This window comes from Neofelis nebulosa, chromosome 14 (genome assembly GCF_028018385.1).
Source record: "Neofelis nebulosa isolate mNeoNeb1 chromosome 14, mNeoNeb1.pri, whole genome shotgun sequence".
Taxonomy (NCBI): Eukaryota; Metazoa; Chordata; class Mammalia; order Carnivora; family Felidae; genus Neofelis; species Neofelis nebulosa.
The window spans coordinates 74,356,211-74,380,373 of NC_080795.1; the positions used below are offsets into that span (position 1 = coordinate 74,356,211).

The 24,163-nt window shown below is 41.9% G+C and overlaps 1 protein-coding gene and 1 long non-coding RNA gene across 17 annotated transcripts in view; one reads left to right on the forward strand and one right to left on the reverse strand.

Moving 5' to 3' along the window:
• The window catches only part of LOC131494661 (uncharacterized), a 101,230-nt gene extending 84,045 nt beyond the window's left edge, over nt 1-17,185 (reverse strand). The window contains exon 1 of the long non-coding RNA XR_009253531.1: nt 17,012-17,185. This is a non-coding gene — a long non-coding RNA (uncharacterized LOC131494661). The remainder of the gene's footprint in view (nt 1-17,011) is intronic.
• PHF20L1 (PHD finger protein 20 like 1) overlaps nt 1-24,163 on the forward strand; it is an 87,336-nt gene that overhangs the window by 43,970 nt on the left and 19,203 nt on the right. For 9 of the 16 annotated variants that reach the window (XM_058699110.1, XM_058699108.1, XM_058699106.1 and 6 more), the window contains 4 exons: nt 5,137-5,193; nt 6,393-6,500; nt 14,893-15,138; nt 21,235-21,399. In XM_058699110.1, coding sequence (XP_058555093.1) covers nt 5,137-5,193; nt 6,393-6,500; nt 14,893-15,138; nt 21,235-21,399 — 576 coding nt within the window. The remainder of the gene's footprint in view (nt 1-5,136; nt 5,194-6,392; nt 6,501-14,892; nt 15,139-21,234; nt 21,400-24,163) is intronic. The other 7 variants (XM_058699117.1, XM_058699118.1, XM_058699120.1 and 4 more) reach the window with 5 other exon arrangements.

Genomic DNA, 24,163 nt, shown 5'->3' on the forward strand with positions numbered 1-24,163 from the left:
GTATATAGGATTTAAAAAAGGCGAATACTAACTTCATATGTTCTTCTAGTAAATTACTAATTTGGAGATAGAGGGATGAAGGAAGTCGGAATTGAGCCAGTTCAGAGCTGGAGAAAAATGTAAGACTGTTTCTTGATCTGCAGCCCAGAGCATGAGGGCTGATTGTTTTAATAGCACCCGCCCTGGAGTCACTTTCTCTACCAACTCATCAGATGAAGCAGAAAATAGAGCTTGCTCTTTCCTGGTGGTGGCACGTATGAAAATAAAATGATTGAAGTAACTTACCTTTTAGATTACTGCCTTTACCTTCTTTCAAAGTAAAAATGTAATATTAAATACACAGTTTTCTGCAGTTTGATTTTATCAACAAAGATTGAAGTCATTTTGTTTCTGTATTTTGTTTAAAAATTCCAGTGCCCAAATGTGAAGATTTATAGGTTTTGAAACATTTGTCATTTCCCAAGTCCGATCCGTTGCCTGTTGACTTTTTTTCCAAGCCCCTTCTATCCTTCGGGTAATTTTTCTTTTCCCTTTTCCCACAAAATTCCTGAATTACCTTGGCTCTCTGAGATATTTTCCTGATGAAGGTCTTACACAGTTGGTGAATAATCTGGACTTTTTCGTGGTACTGAATATATGAAAAGTATGTTAAAGTTATAGTCTATATCCATTGGGGAAATTATTTTCAGACGTGCCTTTGACGATATTTGTATTTTCTTTAAATATATACATATATTTTCTAATCGTAACGTGACTGAAACGTAGACCAATGTAAACAGCTATGTAATAATGAAGAGTGATTTTAGATTACATATCCTAAAATGTCAAAGTAGTGATTGCGCATGAAGTGGAATCCTTGGTTGAAATGACTTTACTTCTAACCAGAGTATTAGCCTCGTCTTTGGTTAGAATTTCTAGCTTATTTGCGGCCTGACTTACTGCTAATTACGACTGGGGTGTGGTTCTTGTTTCTCATAATAGTGTGTCGGGGGGGGGGGGGGTGGGAAGGCATAATATTCTTCTCTTTTTTAAGACTTAGAGATAACTTTGAGAAAATCAAAGTAGTAGGACAGTATTCTGGAAAAGTGAACGGTAGAGAGGAGCTGAGATTTGTAAGACGACGAATTTGTAGATGCGTTGACGGGTGAGGATCTTCTGGGTGTGCCGACAGCTGGCAACCTTCATTGCTTAAATCAAGGAAGTGCATGGTTTAAATGTTAATTACTGAAAGGCCGTTTATTAGAGGGTTGAACACAGTCACAGTATTCGAATGTGGCATGATGGGGGTTCTGATTTATTTCTGTTACTTCTTGTAATTTTTTATTTTTGGAGGAAGTAGTGAAATTCAGGTCGTATTCTAATTGGACGCCTTTTTATTAAAACTTTGTGAGCCTCTGTGACTTGCATTAACATTCTCAGTCGTTGGCATGCTTTTATCTCTTACCAGTTTTGTTTCCTACCTTCTTTCCACTGTTTTGCAGTCTTGTTGGACTTCTGTAGTCTTTCATGTAGAACCACAGTGACAGCTGTTTTTGTTTCTGTCGTGTTTTGTTGTTTTTTTAATATATGCATGTGTGCTTGCTTGGTTGGTTTCCATCTTCATTAATAAAAGGAAATTTTGTTACTTCCATAGCAAGCATTATTTACTCGAACTTGAGTCAAAGACTTTTCCTGGGGTGTTTTTGTCAGATTGAAACTCTTGGGTTGTTGAAGATGAGGAGGATGTTAGTCATAAGCTGGGAAGTAGTTGAGCAGACTTAGATGTTTATTATTCATGTGTCCGAGGTACACACACTGTTGAGTTTAGCAGTCCTGGTAAAGGATTCATGAGATTATGCAAATTATCACATACACCTGTTCTGAAAGGTTAAAACCTTTCACGGTAGAGATGAGGCGTTCGAGGCCATCCTTCTGCGTTCTTTCACGGGCGAGCGTGCCCACATTCTGTCTAGTCTGGGTTAAGAGTGCTACTGCTGCCCATGTTACCAAAAAACACCAGCGGTACCCTGGTAAAAACCGATGCCTTTGTTCTCATTTTACTAGTAGAGTGCTGTATGTAATGGAGCCGACCAGTTTTAGGTTAGGATGAGTCTTAGTTTTGTTACCGTCTGGAAACGTTTGCTCATTTTCTCATTTACCTACCGAGTGTGCGTGTAGCAAATACTGAATTACTCCAGCCTCTTTAAGGAGTTCAAAGATGTTGAAGCTCAGTGGACGGAAGGGCGAGCCAGTAATTATCACAGAACCTCTGACGCGTGGGCCGCTCGCCTGTGCTGTGGTGCAGTGCTGGCACTTTAAATAGATGAGTTTTAGTCCAGTGCCTTGCCTCGACTTTGCATTTACTCTGTAAGAGACTTGGGGTTTTTTAAGTGTTTTTCAGTGTCTTCCCTTGTTATTTGATTTGTTTATTTATTTCACAATTGGGCAAAACAAAACTATAGCCAGGGGCCCCACAATCTGCTTCTACTCCCACACCAAACGTTCCCGGCCCCTATGGAGCCTGGGGTTTCCATGGAGAGGCTCAGGGATAGCCTCGCTTTCCAGCCAGAGGAATTACAGATACTCAGCCTCCTGGAAGGGGCTGGGGAAACCAGTGTGCGCCGCCGGGTTTTCCGTCGTGTGCAGGCAGACACGGTTCAGAGACCTACCTCCCTGAAGGGCCCCGTCTGTTTCCATTGCTCATATTTTCGGCTTTTGTAGTCTGTGTTAGACTCTCCTGTCATATTTTGTTTGAAGAGAATGTTGTGTTGAAAAAATTCAGCCTAAATATCACACTGCAATAAATCGAAGGCCTCATTTATTTGGCTCCCAAATTCCAGCACACGGGGAATCCAAGGATGAGGGAATGAACTTCTCGTAAAACAGTTTTTTCTCTTGAATTCTAGAACAGATCAATTTTATTTGTCTACTTAGGTGTGTTTTTAGAAGTCCAGCCATCATTATTGCACGTATGAATATTTTAATATCTATGCTTACATAAAATGTTGACATCCCTTTGTCAGCCCCTCAGTGTTACGTCTGAAATCGTATCAGTTGAGAAATCTAAAGGTTTAGGAACCGCTGGAACATGTGAAAAGTGTACGTAGACCTGATCCTGCAGACAGCACTGTTGTGTTTTGTCGGCCCGTGTTCCCGTGTTCCAGTGTTCCAGAGTGTTCCGGAGCAGACGCTCCCAGCCAGTGCATTTGTCCTCCGAGTACCTGAGGGTTCCCACAGGCAGCCCAGGAAGCAGTTTTCCTTTGAATCACCCTGGATTCAGTGCCCGGGAGGGGGGAGACCTTCAAGGCAATAATCAAGATCAACTGCTGCTCCCGAGTATTGAGTCGAGAAGCTTGCGTGTGCCATCACTGAGGACTGGGAAAGCTTCTTTCCAGTCTCGGTCTTGTAAATGTCTTATTATTTTCAAGCAAAACGCATCAAACACGTAGACTTTTTACGGTGCGGTAATTAGTAGTTAATAAACAGTAATTATTTTTGTAAATTTTTTTTTAAAGTTTATTCATTTTTGAGAAAGAGAGAGAGAGAGCAAACACAAGCAGGGGCAGGAACAGAGAAAGAGGGGGACACCGAATCCGAAGCAGACTCCAGGCTCTGAGCTGTCAGCACAGAGCCCGATGTGGGGCTCGGACCCACCAACTGTGAGATCATGATCTGAGCCGAAGTCGGATGCTCAACCGACCGAGCCACCCAGGTGCCCCAATAAACAGTAATTATTAAAGGAAGTGATGCATTTGTTCAGGAGTCTTGACAGTAAGGAAATTCAGTTGTATTTCTCTTTGTGCTGATGTTCCTTTCATTTTTTTTCTTGTGAAAGATTTTTTGTTTTTTGTCACGGAGACTATCAGTATTCTTACTTAATTTAAAACCTATTAGAGTCTTATTAACATTTAATTCAATTTGAGTGGTATTTTTGTATTTCTATTAAGTTTTTAAATTGTATAAAATATTTGAAGTAAGGTGCTAGCTTTTTTTTTTTTTTTTTTTTTTTTGATTCTGTCTTGGAATGTCTTGAAAAATCAGCAGCTTTGTAAATGGCGATATTAAAGCATAATAGACCGAAATTGTACATTAAATGTACTTTAATATTTCTCTTAGATTAACCTCAGATACACATAAGATATTAGCATTGGAAACGATTGAGTATTGAGTTGAGAAGCTTGGTTAAATGTCGGTGTGTCAGCTATACCGTTATTGAGAGTACTGGTTGAAAAGATATTTTGGGATATTAGTTAATAGTACCCAAATCATTAAGGTTGAGTATTTTTAATGTGCAAATAGGCCTCTGTGTTTTCCTTTTAGAGAAAGACCAAAGATGATTTGTAAGATAATTGTTTTGGCTTTTATCGTTACCTAACAACACATTCATGATGGAGTTCAAAGGTACTAGCTTAGTTTAGGCAACAGAAGTTAAATATCAGTTTAAAAATTTTAAACAGATTTGTTGAAAACCACTATCCTTTAATAAGAAGTTTAATTTTTCCTCTGGATGACCTAAAGAGCATTCGTGTCATAATTGTCACAGAAACAGGAATGTTCCACGGACCTCCCACTTGGGTGCATTTCAGTCTCAGGATTGCCAAAGGCTGTGATGCCAGAAGAGATCTTTACTGATTGCTCAGTGCATTCATCTGTCTTTTTAAATGTTTGAACCCATGTTCGTGCTCTTTCTAAAAAGGAGGTAGTCTTCAGTTATTACCCCGCCACGGAGGAGAAACTGAAAAAACAAAAAACCAAAAAACACTGATTATTATTAGTCAAACACTGGTCTAAACATCTTACGGATTTTGACTCACATAATACTGATAACGATGTGAGATAGTCATTCCTGTCTGGCGGAGAAGGAAACCGAAGCACAGACGAATTAAATGATTTGCTCAAGGCCAAACAGTTAACAAATGGTGGAGGCAAGATTTTAACGCGGGTAGCATGAAGAAACAAAAATCATCCTTCGTGTATCAGTTTTGGGGAGCGAGAAGTCCCACCTCTTTGTTACTAGTCCAGGCGATAAAATGACGTAGACCCTTAGGAGAAAAGAGTCTTAAGTAGGCTTCTGTGAGCGCTTGTAATGTAAACTATTGTCCCCTACTTTGAACCGCTTCTGACTAAACTTAACGTATTTTTCCCCTAAACCTGCAGGACTGTCGAAAACAGAAAAAAAAGTGAAATTGGAAGAAAAAAGCTCAACAGCATTTGGTATGAACAGAAAGTAATCTTTAAGCAAAAGACTATAGATGGCTTGGCAGCGGGAGGACGTAGTCTGTCCCCTACTTTTTACCCGTTAGTGCTCCTTTAGGTGTCAGTGACCATCTGGGTTCGTACTTATCAGTGCTGTTCAGTTCCACACACGTATTTCTTAAACACATATTTTCATAGTATTATGTGTATTTTTTGTTGACGGAGTCGAAGGCTTCCTCTGAGAATTTTGTGTTTCTGAACATCTTTGTAGGATGGCTCTTTAAAAATAAGCCACCGTCTAATATTGTTGGGACTTAGGGCATGGATGGTAAATGAAAAGAGTCATTTTTTTCAGACTTTCTTCTTTAACTGACCTTATAAAAACGTCAGTGAGTTTTCTGCTTTCTTTTCGGTCTTCTGTGCTATAATAATGAAACATTTTACAGTAATGGATGATAGTCTTAAATATTCTGTAGATTAGCCAGCTGGAGTTGGGTCCCTGAGAGTGGATTAAATATGTTCGATAAATTGTAGGCTACATCATTCTGATTTGGAACAATAGTTGAGTATATGTGATGAGTCCGTTTTAAGTAGAATACCCTAGGATATTGCTTTCACATCCATTCCTTTTTTTTTTTTTTTTAAAGTACACGTGAATGGGAAGAAGGGTATTTTAAACTTTGGAGGAAAAATCAGTTTAATTAAGTAAGTTTTTGCACTGTGTTCCTAGCCTTCATTGTACACACTGGGAAGTGTTGGAAGACTGAAGGAATTACTTACGGATCGATCTAGTTTTTTATTTTTCCAAAGGAAAGAATTTCATTACGTTCTTTTTAAAATCTGATATATTTTCTCATTAAATTCTCCGTGGAAATGCTGAGTCTCCTCAGTCAGGTCTTTCTTAAATTATGGAATTTCTTTCTTGCCACATCAGGGAACTGAGTATATTACTCATTTAAGATTTTAACTACTGTCTGTGTTAACTTCAAGGTGTCAGGAGTTGGGATTTCTCAACACTGCTAATGAAGACCCCCTCTTAGAGCCCAATAAGCTAATCAGGAGTTCCAGACCCATGACAGGAACAGTTTAATTGAATCCATCCACTGGGCAGGTGACTGGAATAGCTGATTAAAACATAAATGCTGCTTTTAGGTTAACCACAGAGCAACGACTCAAGATCAGTCACGATGGCTGACTTTGTCACTCCTGTCATGTAGGTAAGAGAAGAGAGAAGGATAAGGAAAGAAAAGAGAAGAAAGACAAAGATCACTACAAACCAAAACAGAAGAAGAAAAAGAAAAAGAAAAAGAAATCCAAGCAGCATGGTAAGTACGCTAAAATGGTGATTACTGTTTCTTAAAATTCTCAGATTCTGTCGCTTTTTCTGTGTTCTTCCACCAAAATGGAGATAGGACAAGATCCTCATGTTGTTGAGGACCTGGGAAGTCCCTGTAGATTGTCTTTGGCTTTTGCCAGTTTTGAAAATCTGTAACAGTGTTCACTGTAGTCTGTGAATTAATCCATCTGTACACCAGTCATCACAGCCGATTAGAGATTTTCATTTCCGGCATTATGGTGGACTAGATACCCTTGTCAAGTATGCTTCAGTATACTGAAGGAATTATTTTCAGTTGAGAATTACAATCCCTAGAATTAGCTTTCAAAAGTGAGGATTAAATAAAGCCATTTGTAGAAACAGTTGAAAAAATGATTTTTATTATCAGTAGCCTGTCTAAAGGATATCTTCTTAATCCTGTGCTTGAAGGCTGAAGGAAAATGATGACAAAGGAGTGTTTGAGATGTCAGAAGAAATGATAAGCAAAGAAAATGTAAATACATGAATAAATCTGAACATTGATTATATAAATCATTTTGAGTTGTGGGCAGAAAGAACAAAATGTTAGAGAACAGAAATGTGTACCAATAATAACAGCTTTTAAATTGAGAAGGGCATATGTGTGTTTCAGTGTTTTAAAGGTCTTGTTTTGGAAGAGGAAAAGAAAGAAATGTATTGCTTGAAGACTCCAACAGGTTAAATCTGCAGTGTAGAATTGCTAACATGAATACTAAAAGAATGGAAACGTGGGGTATAATTTCCAGAGTAACAGTAAGAAAATGTAATGAAAAACCCATCCAAAGGAAGGTGATACAGAAAGAAAAACATCAAAGAAGAAAAATACAAATTACAAAATAGAATAGTAGACATAAATCCAAATATATCCATAATTATAGTGAGAGAGATGATCATAATTGATTTAAAAAATCCAGTTAAAGGTTATTTTTAACAGACCAATCTAAATATAGGAATAGAGAGGACAGCAATGTTGGGGGTGGGGGGAAAGCATGGGAAAAAATGTGAGCAAATACAAACCCAGAGGAAAGTTGGAGTAGATACATTCATGTCAAAGAAAATAGTCATTAAAGGAAAAATCATTTCTAGAGATAGGCGACTATGTAATGGGAAATGTTCAATTCACTTTATATCTTTCTAGATGTAAAATTTCCGCATTTTATTACTGAATAAATTCATCATATCTTTCGTAGTAATTAATGAACAAAACTCAAAAGTATTCTGTAAGGAAAAGAAAGGTGGTGGCAGCACAGGTGACCTCACAGCTCCTGCCAGGGACGCTGAACTCAGCAGCTGCAGAGCAGAAGGGTTTTCTCGGTCGCCAGCAGGTATTAAAGATGACTGGTGACAGCCCTGAGCAGATGTCAGCACTCTCTAGAGATGGGGTGACGCAGACTACGCTTTCTGACTGTGGTACGGTTAAGTCAGTGTTAAAAAGATAACTAGAAAAACCTCGTATGTTTAGAAATCATGCCACACATTTTTAAATAATTCGTGGATCAGAGATTGGTATCAGAAGGAAAGTGAGATGTTAAGAACTTATGAGATGATGAAATTACATATCGAAACTTGAGAATGTGGTTAAGATAGCACTTTCAGAAGAATATGTATTGTCATAGATATTTTTGTTAGAAAAGAAGGCTGAAAGTCAACTAAGCCTTTAGCTTAAGAAGTTAGACATGAGCAGGTTCAAAAAAAGTACTAGTAAATAAACATTCGAGTAGAAATTAGTGAACTACAAATAAAATTCTAGAAAGAAATAAAAAAATGCCAAAATTAATTGATTAAAAACTTATAGAATGAGCAAACCACTGGGAACACTGGTTAAGGAAGAAAGACAAAATGCACAAATAAGTGAGATTAGAAACCAAAGGGAATATAACTACATATGTTCCAGACCTAAAACGAAGAAAATAGAAACAACTTTATGCAGTGAACTTGAGAGGTATCAACCTGAATAGTCCTCAAACCTGAAAAGAAATTTAATTAGTATTTTAAAATCTTGCCACAAAGAAAAAGCCCCGACCCAAAAAGTTTTGTTGACAGTTTTTACCAACTGTTAAAGGAATAGATTATTCCAAACTTACATAAATTATTTCAGAATTTAAAAAAAGAGAGAACATTCCTTTAGTAGGGAGAATAGTGTCCCTTGAAAATCTACGTCTAACTCTCGGTCCTTGTACCTGTGAATGTGCCTGTATTTAGAAGTAAGATCTCTGCCGATATGATTAAGAATGAGATAGTCTGGGGGCGCCTGGGTGGCTCAGTCGGTTGAGCGTCCGACTTCGGCTCAGGTCATGATCTCACGGTCCGTGAGTTCGAGCCCCGCGTCGGGCTCTGTGCTGGCGGCTCAGAGCCTGGAGCCTGCTTCAGATTCTGTGTCTCCCTCTCTCTCTGGCCCTCCCCCGTTCATGCTGTGTCTCTCTCTGTCTCAAAAATAAATAAACATTAAAAAAAAAAAAAAAAAAAAAAGAATGAGATAGTCTGGGGGACGCCTGGGTGGCTCAGTCGTTTAGGCGTCCGACTTCAGCTCAGGTCATGATCTCACGGTCGGTGGGTTCGAGCCCCCCGTTGGGCTCTGCGCTGACAGCTCAGAGCCTGAAACCTGCTTCGGATTCGGTGTCTCCCTCTCTCTCTGCCCCTCCCCCACTCACACTCTGTCTCTCTCTGTCTCTTGAAAATAAATAAATGTTAAAAAAAAATTAAAAAAAAATAAAAGAATGAGATCATCTGGGATTTGAGTGGATACTAGAGCCAATGAAAAGGAGGGGGAGATTTGGAACCCACAGGGGAGAAGGCCGTGTGAGGACACAGGCAGCGATCGGAGTGATGCCATCCCAAGCCAGGGCACTCGAGCCACCAGACACCGCAAGAGGCGAGGAAGGATTTGCCCCTAGATACTTGTGAGGGAGAGGGCCCTGTTGACACCAAGTTTTTGACTTCTGGCCTTCAGAACTATGGCAGAATAAACTTCTGTTGTTCTGATCCACCAAGTTTGTGATAGTTTGTCGGAGCAGCCCTAGGAAACTAATACAACTCCGAATTCATTTTAGATTATTTAAATAACTTGGCTCAAAATCAGAAGAGAACAGTATGGGAAAGCTCAGTTCTAGGGATTTCTCATTTGTGGACACGGATACAGAACTCACAAGCAAATGTTATGGAATTAAGTCCAGCAATGTATTAAAACCTATGACCACATAGGGTTGGAATGCACAGTTGGTTTGACATTAGAAAATCCATTGGTGAAATTCACCACAGTAACAGTTGAAGGGCAACAAACATTACTGTCTTTCTATATGTAGAAAAACCATTTGATACATCCATGTGTCCTTACACTTAGCAAAAAAAGTTACGACTAGCTGGTTATAAAACTTTATTTAGAAACATTAAAGAAGGACTAAATACATGGGAGATAATTCACGTTCATTGGTTAGTAGATTCAATATTGAGAAGATGTCACTTCATGCTAAATAAATTTACAGGTTCAGTGCTGATCTTAAAACTTAACAGTGGTAAAGAGCCTAAAATAAAATAGCCAATCTTGAAGAAGAATGAAGAGAAGAATGACCATTTCACAATAGTTTAAGGCAGTGAGGCATTGGGAAAGAATAGACGTATTGATTGAGGACAGGCTCATGCAAAACATATACAGATATAAAACCTTGGTTTGTACAGAGCTGGCATTCTTAGATTAGGTAGAGGGTGAGCTTTTCAGTAATTGGTATGAGAACAGTTTTATTCCATAAAAATGAAATTGGACTGCTACCTAACACCATACCCAGAAATCTGTTCCAGGATGATTAACGATGAAATGTGTGGAAGACAAAACTGTAAAACTTTGAAAGGCAGTATAGGAAGGCATCTTTATGATCTTTGAGTAGGGAAGGATTTCTAAACAAAAAGTGCTAATCTTAAAGAAAGGGGTTGAAAATTTGACTAGACTGAGATTGGCGGGTTACACTTGAGAGGGGTCCAGAGACAACTAGATAAAGCAGAAGAAAGGATCCATGAACTCAAAGGCAGAGCATTAGAACTCATCCAGTCAGAGCAGCAAAAAGAAAAAATGAAAACAAGTTACAATAGATTAAGGGGCTATGGGACAACATCACATGGACTAACTACCTTATGGGGGTCCCAGAAGGTGAAAAGATAATTCATGCAAATGGAAATCAGAAGAAAGCTGGAGTAGCTATATTCCTATCAGACAAAATAGACTTGAAAACAGGCAGTAATAAGAGGCAAAGATAGGTGCCACATAGTGATAAAGGGGTCAGTCCAACAAAAGGATACGAAATTCATACATACTTATGCACCCTACATAGGAGCACCTAAATACAGAAGGCAACTATTGCCAGATCTAAAGGGAGAAGTACACAGCAATACAATAATAGTAGGGTATTTTTAACATTCCACTTCTATCAATGGATAGACCATCCAGACTGAAAATCAACAAGGAAACCACCTTAAATGACATGTTAGATCAGATGGACTTAACAGATATATTAGAACATTCTGTCCCAAAGGAGCAGATAACAAATTCTTCTCAAGTGAACGTGGAACATTTTCCAGGTTAGATCATATGTTAGGCCACAAAAGAAATCTTAATAAATTTAAGGGGATTTAAATCCTATCAAGCATCTTTTCTGATCACAATAAATAGTATGAAACTAGAAATGAATTAAATGGAGAAAACTGAGGGGCGCCTGGGTGGCGCAGTCGGTTAAGCGTCCGACTTCAGCCAGGTCACGATCTCGCGGTCCGTGAGTTCGAGCCCCGCGTCAGGCTCTGGGCTGATGGCTCGGAGCCTGGAGCCTGTTTCCGATTCTGTGTCTCCCTCTCTCTCTGCCCCTCCCCCGTTCATGCTCTCTCTCTGTCCCAAAAATAAAAATAAAATAAAATTTAAAAAAATGGAGAAAACTGGGAACTTCACAAATATGTGGAGATTAAACTACATACTCCTGAACAATCAGGGAGTCAAAGAAGAAATCAAAGGAGAAATAAAATGCCTCAAGACAAACGAAAATGAAAATACGCCAAAATTTGTGAGCTATAGCAAAAACAATTAAAAAAAATTTTTTTTAATGTTTTTTTATTTTTGAGAGAGAGAGCATGAGCAGGGGAGGGGCAGAGAGAGAGGGAGACACAGAATCTGAGGCAGGCTCCAAGCTGTCAGCATGGAGCCCGATGCGGGGCTTGAACTCATGAACTGTGAGATCGTGACCTGAGCTGAAGTCTGACGCTTAGCCGACTGAGCCACCCAGGCACCCCACAAAAACAGTTGTAAGACAGGAGTTCCTAGGGATAAATGCTTACTTCAAGAAACAAGAAAAGTGTCAACCTAACTATTCATCTCAAGGAAATAGAAATAGCAGAAGAAACAAAGCCCAAATGTAGTAGAAGGAAGGAAATAATAAAGATTAGAGCAGAAATCAATGAAATAGAGACCCAAAAGACAGTAGACAAAATCAGCAAAACTAAGATACTGGTACTTTGAAAAAGCGAACAAAATTGATAAGCCTTTAACTAGATTTACCAGGAAAAGAGCAGAATCAAATAAATAGAATGGAACAGGAGATGTTACAACTGATGTCATGTATTTAAAGATTTGTCAGGCACTATTGTGAGCAATTATATGCCAACACATTGGACCACCTAGAAGAAATGGATAAATTCCTAGAATCATACTAACTACCAGCACTAAATAAAATGAAATAGAAAATCTCAATCGACTGGTTACTAGTAAGGAGATTGAATCGTAATCAAAAACCTCCCAACAGAGAGAAGTCCAGGCCTCACTGGGGAATTCTACCAGGTATTAAAAGAAGAATTAACACGAGACTCTTCTCTCAAAGTCTTCCAAACTCTTCCAAAACACAGAAGAGGAGGAAACTCTTTCAGACTTTGTTTTGTGAGGCCAGCATTACCCTGGTGGTACCAAAAGCAGATAAGGACACTTTAAGAAAATTACAGGCCAGTATCTCTGAGGAACACTAATGCAGAAATCATCAACAAAATGTTACCAAACCAAACTCGGTAATCTACTAAGTGGATCAGACACCATGATCAAGTGGAATTTATTCTAAGGATACAAAAATGGTTCAACATCTGCAAATAAGTCAGTGTGATATGCTACATTTACCAAATAAAGGATAAAAATCATATCATCTCAATAGATGAGGAAAAAGCATTTGACAATATTCAGTATTTATGATAAAAACGCCCAACAAAGCAGTACAGAAAACTCTAAAGACTCCATCAAAAAACTATTAGAACTAATAAGCAAATTTAGCAGATTTGCAGGATACAAATCAATATACAAAAATCTTGCATTTCTGTACGATAACAACAAACCACCTGAAAGAGAAATGAAGAAAACAATCCTATTTACAACTGTATCAAAAAGAATAAAATACTTAGAAATAAACTTAACCAAGGAAGTGAAAGACCTGTGTATTTAAAAAAAACAACCACAACAAAACTATGAGATGTTAATGAAAGAAATTGAAGAAGATGCAAGTAAATGGAAAGATATTCTGTGCTTGTGACCTAGAAGAATCAGTATTGTTAAAATACCCATACTACCCCAAACAATCTACAGATTCATTACAATCCCCATCAACATTCCAAGGGCGTTTTTCAGAGAAGTGGAATAAATAATCCTAACGTTTGTGTGGAACCACAAAAAAAGCCAAATAGCCAAAGCAACCTTGAGAAAGAACAAAGCTGGGGGCATTGCACTCTGACTTCAAACTGTACCACAAAGCTACAGTAAATAAAACAGCATGTAGCATAAAAACATACACCTAAATTAATGGAAGATATATAGCCCAGAGGTAAAATCTCACATATATGGTCAACTTATGACCGTGGAGTCAAGAATATACAATAGGAAAAGGGCAGTGTCTTCAATAAGTAGCACTGGGAATACCGGACAGCTACATGCATGAAAATGAAACTTGACCACTATCTTATACCAAACACAAAAATTAACTGAAGGTGGATTAAAGACGTGAACGTAAGCCTTGAGACCATAAAACTCCTAGAAGAAAACATAGGTGGTAATCTCCTTGCCATAGGTCTTGGTGATGAGTTCTTAAATCTGCTACCAAAAGCAAAAGCAACAAAAGCAAACGTAACTGAGCAAAAATAACATCCTGCTAAAAAGCTTCTTCACTGCAAAGGAAACCGTCAACAAAATGAAAAGGCAGCCTACTGAATAGGAGAAAATATTTGTAAATATACGTCTATTAAGGGGCTCGTATCCACAATATATAGAAAACTCGTACAACTCAATAGCAGAAATACAATTCAATTTAAAAAAAAAATGGGCAGTAGATCTAAACAGACATTTTTCCAAAGACATACAGATAGATGGCCAAAAAAGGTGCAGGAAAAGATGCTCAACATCGTTAATCGTACAAAGATGCAAATCAAAACCACAATGAGATATCACCTCACACCTGTTAGAATGGCTGTTGTCAAAAGACAAAAAAACAAGCAAACAAAAAAAACCAAGTGTTAGTTTGAATGTGGAGAGAAGGGAACTCTTGTGTACTATTGGTGGGAATGTAAATTGGTTCAGCCACTGTGGAAAACAGTATGGAGGTTCATCAAAACGTGAAAAATAGAATTACCGTGTCTAGCAATTCTACCATGGGCTCTTTGTCCAAAGAAAACAAAAACACTAACTTGGAGAGATATTTGCACCCCCGTATTCATTGTAGCATTATTCACAATAGCGAAGATATGGAAACAACCTAAGTGTCCACTGATGGATGAATGGTTAAAGAAATTGTGGTGTATACACACACACACACAAGTCAGTCCTTAGGAAAAGAAGGAAATCTTGCCTTCTTTTGTAAGAACGTGATGGACGTTGAGGGCTCATGCTACATGAAGTAAGTCAGAGAAAGACAAATACCACATCCTCTCATTTGTATGTGGAATCTTAAAAAGCAAAAAACCAAAAAGGAACAGCATATAGATATGGAGAACAGATTATTGGTTGTCAAAAGCAGGGGACGGGGATGGGGAAATGGGGATATCAAAAGATAAAGGGGAAAAAATTTAAAAGAAATTCCCTTACAGAGAACAAAAGGAAAACCTTAAATAGAGTGAAAAGACAACACAAGCCATGAGAAAATACTGCAACACCTATATACCTGACACAGGATTCGAATCTATTTCAAACTTACAAGTGAAAAATAGAAAAATATCCAGTGTGAATATGGGCAAAGATGTTAGTAGGTACTTCACAGAATTGAAAATCTTAAAATGATAACATGAATATGTAACATGACGCCCAATCTTATGAGAAGCTGGGTTCGTGTAATTTTGAGAACCCAGTGGACTCTCTTTCCCAGCTGCTAGACAGGCGAAAATTACAAGGTGGGCGTGTCAGATGTCGCTGAAGCAGTGGAGACCACTGTCCGACCCCTGTGGAAAACGGTCGGCCATCGGCAGGTTGTGGCTGCCACGTCCCTACAGTGCCTCACTAAGCTCACGGGACCCATCAGGAGGCATTTACAAGAATGTCCGTCTCTGCACTGGCATCGGCCCAGGTGTCCATCAGAAGTCACACATCCATTCCTTGGAATCCATATCACTTTGTAAGTAAATGAATTATACCCACAGGAATCCCAGGAACAAAATGATGAGCTAAAAATCAAGTCATTGAAGAAGAAGACGTGTGATATTTTATTTACGGAAAGATCAAAAAGTTGTAACATGAAACTGTGATAGAGATGCAAAATAGTAAGAGCATATGGTAGCAAAAAGTAGCAGAAGCATAAAGAAAAGCAAGAGCATGGGAAACTTTCCAGTGGTGGTGTGTAGAAACCAATTTGACAATAAATTTCATATTTAAAAAAAAAAGAAAAGAAAAGCAAGAGAATGGTGAGCAGACATTCAGGATCTTGGTAACCTCTGGGGTGGGGAAGGGAATTCATCAGTTCAAATCGGAAAATGGTACCAACGGGAACTTCAGAAGTGATGATAATATTCTCTGAAACTGCATGATGGGCACCCAAGTATTTTGTGTTATTGATATGCTGTATGTCCTACCTGGGTTTTTTTCATATTTATGAAACACTTTTTTTTTTTTTTTTCATTTTTATTTATTTTTGAGAGACAGAGCACAAGTGGGGAGGGTCAGAGAGAGAAGGAGACAGAATCCAAAGCAGGCTCCAGGCTCCGAGCTGTAAGCACAGAGCCCGACGAGGGGCGGGGCTCAAACTCACAAACCGTGAGATCATGACCTGAGCCGAAGTCGGACATTTAACTGACTGAGCCACCCAGGCGCCCCTATGAAACACGTTTAAAAACCAGTGTTAAAAACTGTAAAGCCAACTGGGAAATTTCAGAGTGACCCACTGATGGTAAATTCTTCAGACTTTTAACTCTGTGAAGTTTCTGCATTCTCTATCTCTAAAGCTGCCAGAGTAAATACAAAGACGTAGGATCAAACAGAATTGAAAAGCTTTTTGAAGCCACTTTCCAGAGAGTGTCTCGAACATGTCCAGACGTTCCTGTGCCTACATTGCCCCTTGTCCCTTCTCCCCTCACCCCACCCCTTCACGTAGAGCTCTGTGGGGCCTAGACTCCAGAGAACCTTAAAGTCAGGAAATTCTGGCACTTCAGAAACAAAAACCAGTTAGCACAAACCCACTTGATTCAGGATTACCCTCCTGGGAGGATGAATCCTAATGTAGGCGTGAGAGAAGCTTCAGACTGCAGGTAAAATGGCCAGGGGAACTCCCAAGTGACCAGAGGCTATGGGGATTTGGTGGCCTTAGGTACTGCTGTGGGGACAGGAAGCGCCCAGGGCCGGAAGGGCCGGCTGTTCAAGCCCCTGTGTGCCATGTCAGCAACAGGTCTGTTCCAGGACTCGCTGGCAGACACACAATCTTAATATGCTAGCCTCCCGAGAAAGTGGGGGAAAGGTAACAGGGAGGGGCTGGCAGGGAACAAGTGAGGAGTGGGCCTCCCTTGGCTACGCAGTGAGAGAGCCTTTATGAGGATGCAGGGAGTGGTGGTCTGGAGGAGAGGAGGCTGATCAGGATTAGTAAGACTTGGAGAAAGAATTGGACGTTTGCACCACTGAGTCGTGTTCCACTTACCCTAGTTTTAAAGAGCCATTAAAAAGTAATCTTGGAGGGGCACCTGGGTGGCTCAGTTGGTTGAGCGACCGACTTCAGCTCAGGTCACCATCTCGCGGTCCGTGAGTTTGAGCCCCGCGTCGGGCTCTGGGCTGATGGCTCAGAGCCTGGAGCCTGCTTCCGATTCTGTGTCTCCCTCTCTCTCTGCCCCTCCCCCGTTCATGATCTGTCTCTCTCTGTCCCAAAAATAAATAAACGTTAAAAAAAATTAAAAAAAAAAAAAAAAAGTAATCTTGGAAAACACGTTAATATATTTTTATTTTTTAATTAAAAAGAAAAGAACTTTATTTTTTTTTACATATTAAAATCGGACCGATAGGGGCACCTGGGTGGCTCAGTCGGTTAAGCGTCCGACTTCGGCTCAGGTCATGATCTCGTGGTCTGTGAGGTCGAGCCCCACGTCGAGCCCCGCGTCAGGCTCTGTGCTGACAGCTCGGAGCCTGCTTCGGATTCCGTGTCTCCCTCTCTCTCTGCCCCTCCCCCCACCTGTGCTATGTCTCTCTCTATCAAAAATAAATAAATGTATAAGAAAATTTTTTTAATAAGTAAAATCAGACCTATGAATGAAAATCTTGACTTTGTAGATGGAATCCTGGCAAATACTTAAAGATGCACAGAAGCTTTGCTCTTTATGCACTTTATACTCAGCAGGTGCAGTGCTGGATAATCACCGGCATCCTTGCAATTGATGATCACTTTGACAGTTTATTCTGGGCTATTTATATTCATCTTGGATATGACACTCCTCTCCAGATCAAGTTAGGAGGGTAGTCTTTGAGCTGGAAATGGGGGGTTTTGAATAATTTTAAAGACATCTTAATTTTAAAACATTCACATTATTTTTCCGGGGCACCTGGATGGCCCAGTCAGTAGAGCATGCGACTCTTGATCTCAGGGTCACGGGGGGGAGTTCAAGCCCCACTTTGGGCACGGAGCCAACTTCAAAAACAGAAGCATTATTCCTACTTGAGGTTCCTAATACGATACGTATTTTAATCTACAGTTACTACCACCAGGGAGTTTTGAAAATTCATCCTTAACACTGAGTGTTATTTTGCATATCCTGCCGGTGCTTATTGTGTAGATGATATAAGCACTTCACATTCGGTGCTTTGTTTCCTCTTCACATCGACTAACTCTGAATTTAGCGGGGCCTCTTCTCCCCATCTTGTAAACCGTGAGCCGAGACAGAGCGTCATCCAAGCCCACGTGGCGAGTAAGCGGTGAAAGGCAGATTCAAACCCAGGCCGTGTGGCTTCGTTCTCAAGTTGGACTTTAACCATCATGCTCCGTTGTTACGCTACTTCCTGTGCCTTCGAGAGTGTTTGGCAGGTGGCGCGGCCTTCCCTCTAGCGAGCGTTGGCTGGTCTCCACTGGCGTAGTAAGTTCTCGTGGTTGTCCGTATGAGCAGCCACCGTGTTGGGATTTAAGAGTGACGTCTTTGCCGGTTCTTACCTTTGTCACTTTGAGCCACAGTCGCTTCATCTCTTTGTCATGTATCTGTAAGTATGAGAGAACCGAAGGCACACAGAGAGGGAAAAGAACGAGAGTGAGAAATGCCAGGAGAGTCCAGAACACTACGTGGAGAAGGCAAAGACTCCCTCCCAGGAGCTTATAAGCAAGCCTGTCGGTGTAGACAAAGAGGGATAAGAAGCATGCGCGGCTCCCTACTGGGAAGGTAGCAGTGACACAAAGTAAGTTCTGTGTGTAGTGTAGAGAAGCCCCGGTGGTCGAGGAAGGGGCTTTATGTGGAGGACTACAGCTGATCTGACCTTGAAGCCAGCGGTGGCCTTTAGTCACGGTAGCCAGTGGGGACTAGAATGCAAGGTGCAGGTGTGGTGTAGACTGCCGACTTTTGTTTGGCTGCTAATCCCACGCGGAGGGACGGTACGTCAGCGTGCCTTCTTTTTAACACCAAATTGAGATTTCTCCCGCTGTTTTTCCGCTTCTACTTTTACTTGGCTGAGAGGGCGCTAGGGTCGGTAAAAGGGCAGCTTTCAAAGGTGAGCATTGGGTTCGGTTCCTCGCCGTGACATGGATAGCTCACGTGACCTTTGGCGAGTTAGCTTAATGCTATAAACGTCCGTTTCCTCGCTTCGGAAATGGTAATAACAGTGCCTACTGTGTGGTTTCATTTTTGGGATTCAGTAAGGTAATCGTTGTAAAGTACTTAACACAGTGCCAGCTGGCATTCAGCAGACGGCCTTTTCGCGCCTGTGTCTGAGTCATGGCATCGGGTAAGCCGTGTAGAGTCACCGGGAGGCCGTGAGAGAGGTACAGGAACACCGCGCCACTCCGAGACCACTTGGCAGTCTGACAGCGGTATCCGGGAGTGTCCCCACTCCTGACCTGCTGGGGGTGAGGCCCAGGCGTCAGCTTTAACAAGCTTTCCAGTTTGTGTAGACGGTAAATGTCGAAGTCCCCTGGTAACACTTTCTGGTTGAGCGTAAGGCTCGGTAGTCAGACTCAGGTTCGAAGGCTGGCTTTGCCGCAGAGAGAGATGTACCCTTCGGCAGTTTAATTTACGTAACCTTTTCTGCCTCTGCTCTTCCGCTTGTAAAATGGCACCAAGCCTGCTTAGCTCCCTTGTCGGATGGCTGTGAGGACTGAGACATTTAATATACCCGAAGCACTTGGAATCATGTTTGGCACACCAGGGTGCCCAAAGAATGCGGCTGTGCTGTAGTATTTATGGCGACCGCTCTATTACTGTCCGACTGCTGCTGTCACGGAAGTCTGTGTATCGGTGACATAAAACAACACGAATTTGTTAAAGTTCTCTGAAGGTCAGAAGTCCATAATGGGCCTCGGGGGAACTACAGTCCTTTCGGGAGGCTCTCGGGGAGAAGCCATTTACTTGCCCTTCCCAGATTCCCGGGGGCTGCTGCATGTGTTGGCTCATGCCCCCCCACCTCCATCTTCAAAGCCAGCAACGGGCCACTCAAGTCGTTCTCACTTCACGTCGCTGCGACACTGACTCTCCTGCCTTTCTCTTGCACCTTAGGGACTCTTCTGGCTGCATTGGGCCCACTCCGATGACCCGGGGTAATCTCCCTATTTGGAGGTCTGATAAGCAACCTCGATTCCCCTTTGCTCCAGAGCCCCGCACACTCACAGGTTGTGGGGATTAGGACGTGGACGTCTTGGGGGACAATTATTTTGCTGACCACAACCACCAGCGTCACTTGGATGCACACAGTGCACACCGGCATTGGTGCTGCCCTTCTCCTGGAGCTTGCTTTCCTACCCTCGACCTTTCCTCCACCTCTTCCGCTCTGTTCTCCCTCTTTTTAGTCCCTAACCTGCCTCCGGTGACCTGTGCCTCACTCATACTCAGTTGTGGAAATAGCAGCCACCAGATGAGAACTTGCTCATCTGACCCACAACTGTGCACTTAGCTGCTTGTATCCATTTTCTCCTCCTTTGCCTCTACTAAAAGGGAGGCAGTGTCTGTCTTCAGTTCTTAAAATCCTGGCACTTGTCACCCTGCCTCTCCTCATTTTTAGATTTTTGAGACAATGTATAGGGTCTCCCATCTTTAAAAAGCCCTCCTCGGAACCCACATTCCTTCTCTGGTTCCTCCACCTCTCTCTTACTCGTCAGCCCCGTCTCCGAACCCTGCTTTCACACTTGGCAGTTCAAGCAGAAGCCTGGAGATCACCCTCTGACCCTGTGTCAGCCCCTCCCCTGCAGTCCCCGGATCCCAGCATCTGCCTGTCCGACTCCACGCCCTCCTCCTTCCTCCCCTGCCGGGCCCTGGTGCCTCCGCCCGTGCCTCCCTGCGCCGTCGCCGTCTCTCACTGCACGGCTCCAGTGGGATTTCAGAGCCAGAACCGGACTTGCGCCACGCCCTTTTTGCTGCACTTCGAGCAGAACGCAAAACGAAAGACATGTTTAACCTGACCTGCTCCCGCCACTCTAGCCTCGTTTCTCCCTCCCCCCTTCACTGCGAGGCAGCCACAGTCTCACAGGTTGTCACTTGTCAGACGTGCCAGGTGGTCGTCTGCCTCAGAACCTCCTTGTCTGCAGGACTCACGCTAAGTTGAGGAAGACAGGACTGGCATTAATTTCATTCAGAGGTTTTCTGCTGAAAAATTTATCAATGGATTGAATTGTCAGTGTAATAATTGACATGCTACCTACTAGAAGCACCTCTTTACAAATTGCAAAAAAAACAAAAAAAAACAAAAAAAAACACGATTTTCCATCTTGCACCTCTTACTACAGACATAGCCTTGATTATAATGGAGAGAAACCGTAGAGATAATCCTTTTTCACCTCTGGACCGGTTAACAAGACTTTATTGGTACCAGCTAGAACACGGTGCTCCCTGGTATGCAAATACTGCCCGGGGTGTGTTTCCCAGGTGTTCTTGCCAAACCCGGTTTATCAGATACACAGTGATCTAGCTGTTCCTGGGTAAGGAGAGAAAGAGGTGACATGGTTATCTTGTGTCTTGTAAAACATGGCTCTCTCGTTATTTTTATAGTGATTCTTCTTGATTACCTGACACTTTATTAATATTTCTTTATGTATCTTATGTTGCAGACTATTCAGACTATGAAGACAGTTCTCTAGAATTTCTGGAAAGGTGCTCTTCTCCACTAACTCGATCTTCTGGGAGTTCTCTGGCTCTGCGAAGCATGTTTACGGAGAAAAATACAACATATCAGTACCCAAGGGCAATTTTGTCAGTTGATCTTAGTGGTGAAAGTATGTGTAACTATGTAATGCTTAAAACAAGTCTTAAGATCCTTAAATGTGGAACTGAGATAACAACATGCTTTATTAAGGGCTTACGTGAGCAGGGCACGCCGTTTCAAAAGTTCTTCCATAAACTAATAAGAAAATCTCAGCATTAGAAATTTGAGCTACTTTTTAAACTCCTGTAAAGTAAAATTGGCTTCTGTAATTAGTTGCAGGGCAGATGGTAAAGAAACTCTTAGTGTGCAGTGTGTGCTGGTCATAGGTATTTGCACATACATACTGGGAATCCGCCGGGTTTCCCCGAAAGCCCGGTCCTGACCGCGGGGTTGTTACCTTACCTTCCAGTGCTCTCGGCAGTCCAAGGGGAGCCTCTCCCGCTGGAGACCCTGACGGCAGTGGCTTGAGGACGACAGTCAGGGAACGAAGGATAAGGGACAGGGTCTTCGTCTCGGGATGGTTATGGCTGAGCTCACTTCCTGTCTTTTCCTTTCTGCTGAGGGCCCGGCGTGGTTGGTGCCGTGCTTCCTTTTGCACTGCTGCCTCCTGCTTAACTTCCAGGCCTGACTGCTGTCGAGCCCACTACGGAGAGTAGCATCTTCTCCCTTTTCTCCTAAAATAGGCGCCCAGCACTTTAGAGATGTATAGTCTTAAAATATGGGCGGGGGTGGGGGGGACAGAGGATTAGGAAAAAGGCCTCCCTCTGTTTCTAACAAACACCAGTCCCCTGTCCCTCTTTGGGCCAGTGGCTCTTAAACCCAGGTGTATGTGATCATTGTTGCTGTGATGCCTTCCGAATCCCAATACAGAGACCTGTTGCGGAGCATGAGGGAGATTTCTGGAAGGGCAGATGCGGTTTTTGGCAAGATACGGTTTCTGAGTGATTCTTTGGGGCAGGGTGGCAGGGGTGGAAAATCACCTAAGAGCACCCCAGTTTGAGCCGTGAGGGCCTGAGTGTCCTCATTATACACAGAGCGCTGGAGAATGGAGGTTATGTCCGGGCTGGCTGTGTTGCCAGAACTAGATGCTCGAGAGGGGAGGGAAAGGGTGTCGTGGGCGTGTGCTGTCGGTTCTGCTGTGTCTTCTGCCCCCTGTGTGACTGAGCACTGACCTGTGAGAAAGAACGGACGTTGCGGGGTGTGGGTCTTCGGCCAGGGGTTCTCAAACGTTAGCGTGCATCAGAACCACCTGGAGAGCTTGTGAAAAACACTTTTCTGGGCCTCACCCTCAGAATTTGTGATGTCAGGTGAGTTCTCGGGTGATGCTGATCTGGAATCCACACTCGGAGAATATGTCTGGGAAGATAGCGATAGATCAAGGGGTAGCAGTCGGAAGAGAATGGCGTTCTGTGGCCACTCAGTTGGAGCTGTTGTCCAGACGCTATTTTAGTGTGAGAGGGAACTTTGCTTTTGTAACTTTGAACCCTAGGGCCCATTTACTCTGCCCTTAGAATTCAGCCAAGCGTGCGTTTGATGCTTGGGAATTATTCAAACTCGGTTTTCTGGCCATTGTGTTCAGTTTACATTCGAACATCATAAAACCTGTGATTTTGGCCATGAAAGCATGTGTGAGATACACACTAATTCCTTTCAGTGATAATAGTTTTAAATTTATTTATTCTGCTACGATTGCCCTCCATATCATGCCACCCACATGCTGCAACAGTGTTTGTTTATTCATGTCCCAGTCTGCCATTTTGAAACATGAACTTGCATTCAGGAAGGCCTGAGAGAAAATACTGATTTGGGGTTTATGCTGGCAAGATTATGAATGAATGAAATCTCCTCTTTAGGTTCTCAAAACTACTCATTATTATTAGGATTTTATAATGCATGATTGACTTACTCCTTCTTGAAAATTTTCCTGTATTTCTCGACCATTATTTCTACTGACTTCTCTGAGGTGTCCTAAGACCCTAAAAAAGACATTTTCCTATAGAACATTAACTTTTTGTAAATCGAAAACAAAACATTCAAAAACAGAGTCAGGGAAAAAATAAGATTAGAAGCTGATAAGAGAAACGCTAAGTCATGAAATATTTAAGTTATAAACGTGATTTTTTTTTTTTTTTTTTTTTTTTTAAGTTCAAATTTGGCCAACTTCTTTCTGGTCTGATTAAAGAGAATTTTCTCTTTATATAGACCCCCTCCCCCCCCCCCCCCCGCTCCTCCAGAAGCTGGAGCGGCTTTACCAGTATAGACCGGGCTCCACTGCCAGAACTCGATGTGGAGCAGTCAGCAGTGCAAAGCCCTTGCTCTCCCAGCCTGTTGATGCCGCCCAGAAGGAGGTGAGCAGTGGGCAGGGGAAGCAGCGGGCAGACCGAGACCAGAGGCTGGGACACTGGGGCACAAGGAACCACTTTTCGCTGCGGTGCTCAGCCGATTAGCCCCCAGGTGCCCCACAGCAGCGGTCAGGTGTTCCACTGCACAACTTGCGATGACTCAGCTCCCGCATATCTCCATCCACACTCCTGCAAGATCTCTAGTGTCCGTCATCCTTTTTTCCCCTTGGTTATAAATATTTCCTTGTGTGTGCCTCAGTTGTTTTTGTTTTTTCTCAATAGCCTGAGCAAAACTGTGGTCTTTGACATCAGTGCTGGCACAAATGCAAACCTAGAACCGGGCGTTTGAGTCAAATTCTATGTAGTAGTCCTCTATATAATCTAGTTTCTAGAGTATACTTAACTTACTTTAAAAGATTTATATCAAAGTGAAATTTTAAAACTTTGCCAATTCCTTAGGGAACTCAAGATCCCAGCTTAAGAAATACTGGT